This window comes from Trichomycterus rosablanca, chromosome 20, assembly GCF_030014385.1.
Source record: "Trichomycterus rosablanca isolate fTriRos1 chromosome 20, fTriRos1.hap1, whole genome shotgun sequence".
Taxonomy (NCBI): domain Eukaryota; kingdom Metazoa; phylum Chordata; class Actinopteri; order Siluriformes; family Trichomycteridae; genus Trichomycterus; species Trichomycterus rosablanca.
Window position 1 is genome coordinate 18,384,078 of NC_086007.1, and position 13,606 is coordinate 18,397,683.

Genomic DNA, 13,606 nt, shown 5'->3' on the forward strand with positions numbered 1-13,606 from the left:
GGATATTTGCATAGGAGATCATGTCACTAACTAAAAACAAGTTGTCAAAGATAGAGCAATCTGGAATGCATTACGATTGGTGGTGGCAAAAGTAATACATGCTGATCATTTTCAGGCAGTTTGTTAGAACTTTGGATATAATGTTATAGTCCACCCCCTCAAAAAATAAAACAGCAACCCCACTTGCTGCAGCCTTCCTGGTATGTGTTCTACCATTTTGGCATGCTGTCCATATAATGTCTAGGTAAGAGCAAAGTTGCCAGCCAGCACTTACATTAGAACCGTTACTCAGAAAAGCCTGTCCTCTTTTGGAAATTTAAATGATAGGAAACTGGAAATGTCTGTGAAGAAATAGTATATCTGTTTGTTTGTTTTTTATAAAGAGTTGCTTTTTTAACATTATACCTGCAACTATTTGTATTTAAGGAGCTAAGAGTTAAGTATGTCATGACATTTATACCCAATATATACTGCCTGGCTTATTTCAATCTGTTTAAAGCCAACATTTTTCATACAGTAGTTATTATTTACAGTAGATATTATTTACAGTAGTATTTTCTTAAGTCTGTACCATTTTGGTTTATCAAGTTCATCAAAAGTAGCCTTTCTCATTGTCATTATGCAAGAAAAGTCAGCATACAAAAGCAAACTTTACAATAAAAAAACAACAGTACAGCGAAAAGTAATAAAGAGCTTCATCCTCTCCAACAACCTCCTCTCACCGCTGCCACTTCTTCCACGATACTAAGTGAAAAAAAGGATGGGGGAGACAGTGATTTAATAATTTTATACATGATAGGATATGTTATTACATATAGTCCAGTGAATGATACCACTCATGGAATAACTTAATAATTAGTAAAATTATTTTTGTTTGTAAAATACTGTTTTGATCAGCCATTAATCCGCCATTAAAACCACGTGTGTGTGTGTGTGTGTGTGTGTGTGTGCGAGAGAGAGTTTTCTAACATGTTTGGCTTGGCTTAAACTACTTACTTAGGCATATAATTATATGTGTGTTTGTGTGTCTTTGTGTCCTCGGCAGGTGTAAGTACTGTGATCGCTCTTTTAGCATCTCATCAAACCTGCAGCGACACATCAGAAACATCCACAACAAAGAAAAACCATTCAAATGCCACTTATGTGATCGCTGTTTTGGCCAGCAGACCAACCTGGACCGGCACCTTAAGAAACATGAGAACGGTAATATGTTAGGTATAACACACACATATACCACATATATAAAACATAAATGCATAAACAAATTCTTAAATATTTGAGAAATAAAAACCAATAAAGTCAGGGTGGCTTTTCTGTAAGATCTTTTGTCAAGTGATCTCAGTTTAAAATAAAATAAAAAATCATGCTCCTCTTATTTATAGATTACTAGATAGCTTTTTATTTTAAAACGAATTTAAATATCCCTTAAATCTGTTTTAACCATTGAGAAATCCTTTGTTATGTACACTGATACAGAGGTTTTTTTACAATGTAGTTATTCAAGTATACAGGGGTGTAGTTTTAAAACTTTTTGTAATTTGAATTTGGATTTCTTAGATAAACCTGTTTACCAAGTAGTAATAATCGCATAATCAAAATGACTCTGTAACAGAACTCCTTCCAACATTCTCTGAGTTGATGAATCCAGGAAAGTAGCTTTTTTTATAAATGTTGTTTTTGATCCCTTTTAGAAATAGCTTTTAAGGCCATAACTTTACCTGATGTAGCGCTATTTAATTAATAACACAGATAGTTTACACTTTCACACTTTTTGTTACAAAAAGAACAGGGCTCCCAAAATACATAGTCCTTTGTCCTGGTACAACACAATAGCGCAAAAAAAGGAATTGTAATGAACTAAATATAAGGATCAGCATAAGAATATCTGCTACCAATGGTTAATGATGATAATAACAATTAAAAACAACAATAATAATAATATACAATCATTTTGAATCTTTGCAGTCAGAGCCTCATTCAGTTAAAAAAAATTTTTGACTTAAAATGAAAAATCTCTTTGATTTTAAAGTCTGTTATTTTAATCAACATTTTCATTTTAATCAGGGTTGTGGTAGGCCTGCTTTCACTGGGTGCAAGGCAGGGCACCAGTCCATCACAGGGCTTTGGCCTCCCCCTTTCCCTCACAGATATAGCCAATCATTTTTGTGTAGACGCCTGGCCAGCTTACAGGCCTACTGAGATTCAAATCTATTTCTTAGCTATGGTGGGCTAGCATAATAGACTGCTGTGCCACCCAACTGCCAAATAATAGAGATATAATAGAGTAATAATAGAGAGATTACTATTGCTACTACTACTGATAATAATAATAAGAAATGTTATATGTGCCTTAATAAAATGTCCTACTTAATTTCTACAGAATTTTACTTACAATCTATACATTGTAACACATAGTGTATACTGTGTGTTTGGTGTAGGCACTGCAATGTCTTCCCCACAGTCGGAGCTGGACAGCAGCAGTGCTATTTTGGATGACAAGGAGGACTCATACTTTAATGAGATTCGCAATTTTATCAGCAACAGTGGGCAAAGCTCCAGTTCACCTCAACACTCTGATGACGGGTGAGCCTTGTAGTTATCTTTATCTTAATCATCATTATCCATATCATTGTCTAAATTATCATTAATCTATTAATTTTTCTTCCTTTCTTTCTTACATTAATTCTATTGCTTTTGGTTTTTGAGTTTTGATTATCAAAACTTCACTGATAATCAGCTAGCTGTTGAGTGCTTTATTCAGATCAGGATCACAGTGTGTTCTTCACTACCTGAAAACAGAGGGTGCAAAGCAGAAACACAGCCTAAACAAGGAGGCAATTCCAAGGCCACACATATTCACTCACATTTCCTTGCTTGTCCAAAAAAGTGCAGTTTAGTCCAGTCAATCCAACCTCTGTATGTTTTTGGAGGTGGGAGGAAACTATGCCTAATCTAAACCACCACAGACATTAAGAGAACAGAAACCATATCATGCTACTGTGTTGTACCATTTTACCAGCTCTGCCACCACAATCATATACATACACCATATATGGTGTGTATTGTTTTTTAAGAGATTTATAATTATTCACATTTCATGTAAAAAACACATTTAATATCAGGAAGAATGTTATTTGATTTTAAAAAATACAAAAAAACACTAAAATGTTTGCACAGAAGTCTGGGTAATCAGGGCATGTAGATTATCAATCAAAAATAATGTGCAAAAACTCACACTACACTAAGCCACGCGAAAGACCTCTGTGTGTGTGTGTGTGTGTGTGTGTGTGCGCGTGTTTTTGTGTGTGTGATTAATTACCTTGTTGCCAGCGGTCTGATTTTGACAGGTCAGACTCCAGCTGGACGTGTTTAGTAATTGGCTTATTGTGGATGTGTGTAGTAACACTGCAGACTCATTGTGTTTGTGTGTGTTAAAAATGTTATCACCTGGTTGATCAGTGTACGTGCAATTACCTTCATCTTTATGTTAATCATTTTAGCGAGTATCAGATTGTATAGAGCTCTAAGGGGTCCTTCTAAAACGATCTTGTGTGTGTATATCTAAATGATCTTGTGTGTGTGTGTGTGTGTATGTGTTTGTGTCAGCACTTTGATTTTAAACAGGCAGATAGAGATCAAGCAGGCCTTTGTTTGATTTTCCCTTTCTCATTAAAAGACTGCTAGTCATGGGAGGTAAATCACTGGTAAAAGTGCTGTGTGTGTGTGTGTGTGTGTGTGTGTGTGTGCTTGTGTGTGTGTGTGTGTGTGTGTGAGAAAGAGAGAGAGAGAGAGAGAGAGAGAGAGAGAGAGAGAGAGAGCACGTATGTGTGGTTAACAATGGCACACATCTGGTCCCAACATGTGCTTGTGAACAGGAAGTAGGTGTAGAAGAAGAGGTCAAGGGTTGTGAAGTGTTTCCTGGTAAAGTGACTGCTCCTGAAATTACTCCTTTAACTAACCAATCTGTTTTATTTGTCACATTGCCCCCCTCCTCACCGTCACTCTCTTTCATTTACTAATTTTTTTTGTTTGTGTAATTGTCAGGCTGTAAAATGATTATTATTATTATCATTATTACTATAGGTTTCTTTTCTATTATTACTATGGGTTTCTCTGTTTTTCTAATCTTTGTTTCTTACATTGTTTTTAAAAATGGAATTAATAGTTAGTTCATCCCTGAATTCTTCATTTCCTCATTATCAAGCCATTATTTATCATTAGGATAAGTGCAACTCTTTTCTTCTGTAGGCAGTCGTTTGAATAAGGTAGCACCATCTGCCAATACTTTAAATGAATAGCTTAAGTTATAAGAAATTCTTGAGTGCAGCTTTAGTGCAGTTAATCAGTATTATTACTAATAAATGCTTTATCGTTTTACTGTCTTAACATAGACTTTACAGTGCTAAATTATCAAACATCAGCTATATCACCCACAAAGTATTTTTAGTCATTTTAAAATATTCATTAATTTATATAAGTCCTCATACTAAATTGGTGGAAATACTGGTGCCACAAGCAGTATGTCTCAACAAAGTCTCCTTGAACCAGTGACCACCTTGCTCTTTTCTTTTTAAAAGATGGTCTCCAAATACATCCTGTCAAATTTTTTTTTCTTATCATTATTTAGATAAATAACACTCATAGTCAAAGTTGGGACATTTTGTAAATTGCAATTAAAAACAGGAACCTAATTTGTTCATTTATTTTCAGCTTTTATGAATCTGATAAAAGTACAAAGAAATGTATTTTAATGTTTTGGCTTATCTTCTCACCATTTTGTATTTTGCAAATATAAACTAATTTTAAATCTAATGTTTGCAATAAACCCAAAAAAGTTGTGACCGGTAAAATAATTGTGACTATTACAAAATATTTAAGTAATTAAATTTTGAAACATTATCCAACCCCAAATCAGTATGGAAAATGCAAATAAATGCAAACTTGAGTTAAACACGCTTAGGTCTTGCAGAAAAGTCCAGCTTAATTAAATGATTTGTTATTTTTGTGAATCCATGATACCATTCTCATGGTCAAAACTGACAGTTGCTGCAGCAAAAAAAAACATCTCAACATTATCACGGACCTACCTCTATACTATTATTCATTTTCTTTGTTCATTTGCTGTATCATTCAACTGGAAGGTTTCATTTAAAGCTAAATACAGATCTGCAGAAAAGTTTTAAATCCTTATTTTCTTTTTGGAATATTTCCAAATACAACTGTACAAAAATACACTTAAGTTGGTTACTGAGAATGTTGAAAATCTTTTTTTTTCTATTGTTTTGTTTTGTAAAGAAAGGTACAAGAGAATTAACAAACCACATATTTGTTTTATTGCATTTTGCAAAATGTCCCAGCTTTTCCAGAAATTCCCACATGCTAAAGACGAAAAACAAATATAAATCTAAAGACTAAACATTAACCATATATACCCAGCAGCAAGTTATAAACTTATGAGGTAATTTATAACAAGTATAAAAGGACAAATGTCAGTTAGGGTGCATGGACAGGCCCCAATGCTAGCAGTTTTTGGGAGGTTTTTTTTCCAGACCACTAAGAACTAGTAAAGTTAGTATGTGTGTAAGTGTAAACCCCAGGGAGAGAGAGTATATACAGTATATATCAAGTATATAAAGTTCATATTGCCTTTGAAAGAAGGGAAAGAATTGTCTCCATCTGTATTTACAAGCAAAGACAAACACTGTTATAGTGAACATAAAACCCAACCTCATAAATACTGTTACTAACCAGGAGCAATCACAGAGGCAATGTCACGCAGTGTCCATGGCATGGCAAAAAGCAGAGGTGGGTAAAAGGTAATGAGAGACAAAATGAGAAGAAAAAAAATCCAGGAAATCACATTGTAGGATTTTTAAAGAATTTATTTGTAAATTATGGTGGAAAATAAGTATTTGGTCAATAACAAAAGTTCAACTCAATACTTTGTAACATAACCTTTGTTGGCAATGACAGAGGTCAAACGTTTCCTCTAAGTCTTCACCAGGTTTGCACACACTGTAGCTGGTATTTTGGCCCATTCCTCCATGCAGATCTCCTCTAGAGCAGTGATGTTTTGGGGCTATCGCTGGGCAACACGGACTTTCAACTCCCTCCACAAATTTTCTATGGGGTTGAGGTCTGGAGACTGGCTAGGCCACTCCAGGACCTTGAAATGCTTTTTACGGAGCCACTCCTTCATTGCCCAAGCGGTGTGTTTGGGATCATTGTCATGCTGGAAGACCCAGCCACGTTCCATCTTCAATGCTCTCACTGATGGAAGAAGGTTTTGGCTTAAAATCTCACGATACATGGCCCCGTTCATTCTTCCCTTAACACAGATCAGTCGTCCTGTCCCCTTTGCAGAAAAACAGCCCCAAAGCATGATGTTTCCACCCCCATGCTTCACAGTAAGTATGGTGTTCTTGGGATGCAACTCAGCATTCTTCTTCCTCCAAACACGACGAGTTGAGTTTTTACCAAAAAGTTCCATTTTGGTTTCATCTGACCACATGATATTCTCCCAATCCTCTTCTGGATCATCCATATGCTCTCTGGCAAACTTCAGACGGGCCTGCACATGTACTGGCTTAAGCAGGGGGACACGCCTGGCACTGCAGGATTTGAGTCCCTCTCGGCGTAGTGTGTTACTGATGGTAGCCTTTGTTACTTTGGTCCCAGCTCTCTGCAGGTCATTCATCAGGTCCCTCCGTGTAGTTCTGGGATTTTTGCTCACCGTTCTCATGATCATTTTGACCCCACGGGATAAGATCTTGCGTGGGGCCCCAGATCGAGGGAGATTATCAATGGTCTTGTATGTCTTCCATTTTCTTACAATTGCTCCCACAGTTGATTTATTCACACCAACCTGCTTGCCTATTGTAGATTCACTCTTCCCAGCCTGGTGCAGGTCTACAATTTTCTTCCTGGTGTCCTTCGACAGCTCTTTGGTCTTGGCCATGGTTGAGTTTGGAGTCTGACTGTTTGAGGCTATGGACAGGTGTCTTTTATACAGATAACGATGTCAAACAGGTGCCATTAATACAGGTAACGAGTGGAGGACAGAAAAGCTTCTTAAAGAAGAAGTTACAGGTCTGTGAGAGCCAGAAATCTTGCTTGTTTGTGGGCGACCAAATACTTATTTTCCACCATAATTTACAAATAAATTCTTTAAAAATCCTACAATGTGATTTCCTGGATTTTCTCATTTTGTCTCTCATAGTTGAAGTGTACCTATGATGAAAATTACAGACCTCTCTCATCTTTCTAAGTAGGAGAACTTGCACAATCAGTGACTGACTAAATACTTTTTGGCCCCACTGTATATCAGCCTGAATAATTGGGAAAGCACCTCTGGAATAATTTTCCTTTGTTACCCAAGTCTGAGAAAGGAGTGTGGATTAAGTCCACTAGTTAGTTGTAGCAGTTTATTGTGGTTACTATGGTTTGTGGAAAGACAAATTTTCCTGTCAGGCGTTTTACCAGTATTTCTGATTGGATTCTGGCATTAACAGCAAGTGTTTTCGTGGACTTTCACTGTCCTGAGTTCAGATCAAGTAGATCTTTTATTTTATTTTACTTTGAAAAGGCAGTTGTTCGAACTTGAAGCTGTTACGTTTATTAAATTACGTAAATTAAATATTTGAGCCCTGATGTCCAGAAAGACTTGATTTACATTATAGCACAGCGGGTAAAACAGGATATTCAAGCTAAAATGATTGACGCTTTATTTTTTCTGTAATCATGAAAACCACTCAAAATATCTCAAAGGATCAGTATACAGGTATGTGACTATTAGGAGAGACTGCAGCAAAGATGCAACACATTTTTAAAATAAATTAAGCATTTTTAGGATTTTAAACAAAGAAACTTAAGAAGAAAATTCTTGCAAGTATTGAGAACAATGACCTTGATGTGTGCAAATGCTGTGGACAAGGTTATCTTATGTACATTGTGCTGCACATAATTTTAACCTAATATCACGACTCAAAATTGAACAGAAATCAGATTTTTACAACACTGTTGGGGCACTACTTACTTTATTTGGTTGTAGTATAAAAAGGTGGTCAATGCTGAGTGGTGTTATTTTATGAGGATTATGACATTTTAGAATATTCCCTTGTTGCTCTCCAATACCGTTCTGTAGACATCATAAAGTTTAGCTTTACTTTTCTTGTCGTCCTTCAGTCAGTCAGCTTGCAATTAACATTGCAACCATTGATTAGTCATGAATGGGAACCCTCCTGAATTTGTTCCCATTTCCCACCAAACCTTTCCTCTCACTGCTGTAAATTAGAGCTACATACTATGATGTTAGAAAAAAGTGAAAACTCTTTCATCATCACTCTCACGTCCTACTACTCCCTAGGCTAGAGTTGCAAGGTAAAACTAAATGCTATAACCACACGATTTTATTTCATATTTGTCTGATAATATATTGATGACCCCTAAACATTTTGTGACAATGTTTTGTGGATCAGTCAAAAAATAAAACTCTTCTGGGTTCTACTGGTTTTGTTACACCTTAGGTAAAGCTATCACAGCTAACACTACTCCCTGTTTTTTTTATTTTTTCCACAGCTTAAACAGTCATTGTGAGAACCAGAAAGTCATTGCTGGTCAGAAGACACATGAGTTGGATGAGGAAGAAGTGGAGGAACATGGGCTGGTGGAAGGAGAACATTGTGATGCTGTTGAGAGACCTCCCAAAAAAGCACCATCCAGCAATCTGAGTAAAAATCTTAATGATGACATTAATGATGACCTGGACTTTGATAGGGAAAACAATTTAGATGTAAACTGCAAATCTTCATCACAAAGGTGGGTTTACACTGCAAGTGTGTACATCATTTACACATACACAATTACAATCACAACGAGCATTTTGTAATGCATAGTGTCTTGAAGGTTTGACGAGGACAATGCAGATGAAAAGCACAGTGGCTGTCCCACACTGGATCACATACGCCTCTTCAGCCCAGAAGGAGTGGAGCTCAGTGACAGCGATGACACTGACTTTGGCCCAGGTCACTTCTCTGAGGCAGTAAAGCAGTCAATGTACAAAAAGTCTAAGTCCCAGGTATCAATACCACAAATTAATGCTAGATAAATACTGGCTACTATACTAAAGCTGTGTAAGGCTAAATGTATCAACATTAACACCAGTATAATTAGCTGATGAACAAACCATAACATTTAAATTAATTACAAGTTGCTAATGAGCTAATTAATAATTACTGATGTAATTATTGGGCTAATTACAATATAATTACTGTTGTCTATATTACCCCAAGCATTTAGTCCCCTGTGAATAGGGATTTAGCATTTAGCATTTAAATCTTAGATGTGAGTCTACTAAAACAGAATAAGGTTTTTAGGGTCATTTTGTACTGGTACATACAGAACATTTATTTATTGTGTTTAGCACATTCCTATTTATTAAATGTGCTTGTCATAACAAGGCTCCTATCAGGTCGATAATATTTAAACAATTGTCCAACATTACAAAGTAATTATAATTAAGAAAATAAACTTTATATAAAGATAAGTGTGATACCATAATTTTGTCTGATTTTATTGCTTGTGTGGTATGTCTCTGTATAACATTCCTTTTTTAATTTTTAGGCTTATACTATGATGCTGTCTCTGGCAGATAAGGATTCTTCTCATTCTGCCTTGATGTGGAACACACTTGGCCATACAACTGAGTCCAATTCTGTTCAGTCCCTTAGTAATGTATGATATCCAGTATGTCACAACATTTGACTTCTAACCCCAACCACAGGCACTAGGACCAAACTTTGCCTTTATCATGCACTGCCCATACACTGCTGGGTGGAGTGCTTTGTTATTGTAAAACAATATTGTCTGGGTCTCTAGACTGTACACACCCATGGTATGCCGAACACTGGTCATTACATAGCCTGAACTATTTTTCATTACAATTTAATGATGATGATTTACTATACAAATGATCTAGATGATGATGAAAGTGATGCTGATAGTAATGATAATTATTATATTTATTCTGTCCAGTTTTTTATGTTTTGCAAAGCAACGGCAGCTGAGAAACAGAAGTTGAAGTTTATAAAATGTAACTGCGATAAGTTTTGTTTATACAATAGCTTGTAAAGTCTTCCACATTAGAAAAGTGAAAACATCCCAAGCGTCTATGAATGTATAAAACTAAAAGTACATTCTTCAGTACTTATTTCAATTACCTACTCAAGGCTGTGAACCTACTGCTGTCTGGTGTCAGTCAACTCCAAGCTTTCATTAACTGTATGAAGCAGCCAGGCATCTAACTGCTTGTTCATTTGTTCATAGATATCATCCAAAGTTTATGTACTAAGGTAATGTCATGCCTGTTTTTTGCCTTTTCTGCTTTTTATAACCTAATCTGATCCCACATGCTTTTTTAATTTCAGTGAGGCTTTCATTCAATGAGGCTTAAAGTCAAACAGAATCAGCCTCATTAACTACAGTTTTATTATCTCAGTCTATTGCAGCAGACTTTAAACACAGCATTCAAAGTTGATAAATCAGTGATAGTACTGGCACAGCCTGGCACTTAGCACTGTTACTGACAACATTCCCTATACCACACAGTACAGAAAATGATCTACACCACCCATTACTTTACGTTAACTGCAAGTTAGCATGTAAATTTATTGTAATTTATAAAAAAAAAAAAAGATCAAGTACACTTGAAGACTGCTGGTATGCACCCGCCAATCTTATGACTAAAAGACATAAGGGGACAGGGGGTGTGTCTGTTCTCCCATTCTGTCAATAAAAAATCACTGCATTTTGAACCTAGTCTTTGACCAGTCCCTTTGTTTTGTCCAGTAACAGCGGAGATGTTTTCTGTAAATTGTGGGGTTTTTTTTTTTTTTGCAAAAAAGGTTGTAAAAAAGAATAAAAATGTTTGTTTAAAAATTGTAGAAGAACTGAAATTTATAGAAAAGGCTTCTACCATGACAGTCTTAATTAGCCGACCATCAATGACACTATATAGCCTGTATGCTATTAGCTAGCAATTTCATTTGTTGTGTGTATTTCTAGACAATCATGGGCTCATTTTTTAGACTTTGATTTTATTGGCTGATGTTGTTGATATTATTGCTGTGTATGTTGACACTTGTATTTATTTCTATAGTTGGTTTATTAAATAGCATTGTTTGTCCCCATAGTAAAGTGAGAGAACAGATGTTTTGTTTGCGTGCCAGATAGTATTACACTTTCATCACATTATACTTCTAATTAAACCAGTTGATAATATAGTTATTACTTTTTAAATATACATTTATCATTTCAAAATCAAATTTAAAAATATGGTGAGAATGGTGTTAAAATAAAAAGGTGATGATATTTCTTTGTACAAAATGCATGATTGGTTTGGCTTATAATTGTAATACATTTTCTACGGTCATGTGCAAGTTTGTGTAATGTTTTGGTCCCTGTTAATATGTTGTGCCAAAATTTATGATAAAAGAAAACACTTTTCTTTGTCTCCACATGCTGAAGGACAAGACCTTTCTCATTTATTTTTGGTTTGTCATTATTGTTTATAATCTCACTTCAAGAGTAATTTGCAATTTGAGGTACGTTTGTTTCAATGCTTTCTACAATGTAACTGTATTGCATTTTGATTCAATAATGTGAGGAGTAACTAAGGAATAAAGTTTAATTAAACTGACTGAACTCTCACACTATCTTTTCTTTAGTTTTATGTAGCAGCTGTTACAGGTGACAGCTTAGTCTACCACTTAATATGCTTATTCCCAACACAAAGGCTAAAATGGCTTTACCCATTCATGCTGAATCAAAAGGGCCTTCCCCAAAATGTTGCCATGAAACAAAAAAGGACCTTTCTCAAACTCTTGCTATAAAAATGGAAGCATATAAGTAATTTTTTTTATTTTTTTTTATTTTACACATATATTAACAATAACTGGCTAAAATCAATAATTAAAATGATTTTCTACATACTTTTAGCCATACAGTGTACATACAGTGTACATACAGTGTATATACAGTGTATATACAGTGTACATAGTATGCATGGGGAACTCGTCAAATATGTGAATGCATTAAAATCTACATTTACATTTATGTCATTTGGCAGACACTTTCATCTAAAGTCACTTATAATTGTGATCCAATACCGTGCAAGCAATTAAGGGGTTAAGGGCTCACAAGTGGCATTCTGGCAGTGGTGGGACTTGAATCAGCGACCTTCCAAATACTAGTCCAGTACCGTAACTACTGAGCTACCAGTGGTTGGTTTATCAATATTTACACAGTACCTTTAAATGTATTTTAAAGTACTCACACAAACCATTTCTGAGGCTCTTGGTGTATATCAAACCACAATAGTCTAATAAAAAGTGAGTACAACATTTCCTAGTAAGAACATTATAGCTGCAGTACAACATGATGATTGCAGTGTATGCTGTAGGAGACATAAACCAATCAGATCATGCCCAATATATCCAGCAGTGTGTCTGGTTTAGAGCAGAGCTGCAAAAAAGTGAAATAAAATTTCTCCACAAGAATGTAAAATTAATTACATTTATTATTATGAGTGAAAAACACATATTTAAAAGTTCAGTTCCAGTCATTGCTGGTTAAAATAATTTATTTGTAAAGTATATTTTTTTCATTGATTCATATGACATTCTCTCTGACAGACATGCAAATAACAGATGTTATCAGTAAGGGGTAATTAGAAAAAAGTAAATAATAGGATCTGTACTGAAGCTAAAAGTTCTGTGTGAAGTGTCTAAAACTGTGGGCCTATCTGCCTTAGAGATCGGCTAGAAGTACAGGTTAAAGAATCATGCCCAACTGAAATGTGATTTTTGCCAACCGTCTGGATGGTCATTTTTTATCTTTGGGACATAGAATCCAACAACCATTTTTGCAGCCGGGGAGTGTTTTAAATGACAATGATTTTCCAAAGTACGCCATGTAGTGTCCATCTTGATGGTTTCTTAAACAATACCGCCTGAGGGCTCGACGGTTGCACACATTCACCAGCTGTTTCTGGCCCTTATGCACAGACATTTCCCCTGACTCCCTGAATCTTTTCATGATATTATGAACTGTAGATGTAATTATTCATTCTTTGTGACTCTTTAATCACAGTATTGTTCTACCTTGATTATATATGCTGTACCTGGATTCATATATTTTGAACTTACAGGTGTGAGGACTTCACCTGAGCGTCTTTGGACAAGTGCATACTGCCCCTTTACAGAAACAATTATTATAAAATAATGCATAAAAACTTATTAAAGATTTTGTTTATTAAGCTGGAAATTAGATGGTTGTTACCAGAGAGAGAAGCTTTTTTTTCATTATAGACTATTATGTTACGGAGTCATGAACACTGAGCATGAGGAGTTTTAACATTGAGCTCAAAGGGTTAGAAGTCCAGTCAAATGCTGCCCATCTGCCACATACACATGAAAAGTAAAGCTCCACACAGTTCTTACACACACACTGTCCCCCTGCCAGAGAGAGAAAGGAGAGAGGGAAGAAAAAGAGCAGCAATACAGCAGCAGAAAGAGTGGAGGAAGGGGGGTGATCCAGTGAAGGAAGCATT

The 13,606-nt window shown here is 35.6% G+C and overlaps 1 protein-coding gene across 1 annotated transcript in view; it reads left to right on the plus strand.

Moving 5' to 3' along the window:
• The window catches only part of mecom (MDS1 and EVI1 complex locus), a 34,149-nt gene extending 24,287 nt beyond the window's left edge, over positions 1-9,862 (plus strand). The window contains exons 10-14 of the mRNA XM_063016392.1: positions 1,046-1,215; positions 2,439-2,583; positions 8,578-8,817; positions 8,905-9,076; positions 9,622-9,862. Of these exons, the coding sequence (XP_062872462.1) occupies positions 1,046-1,215; positions 2,439-2,583; positions 8,578-8,817; positions 8,905-9,076; positions 9,622-9,738 (844 nt within the window). The 3' untranslated portion in view covers positions 9,739-9,862. The remainder of the gene's footprint in view (positions 1-1,045; positions 1,216-2,438; positions 2,584-8,577; positions 8,818-8,904; positions 9,077-9,621) is intronic.
• The last annotated feature ends 3,744 nt before the right edge of the window (positions 9,863-13,606 follow it).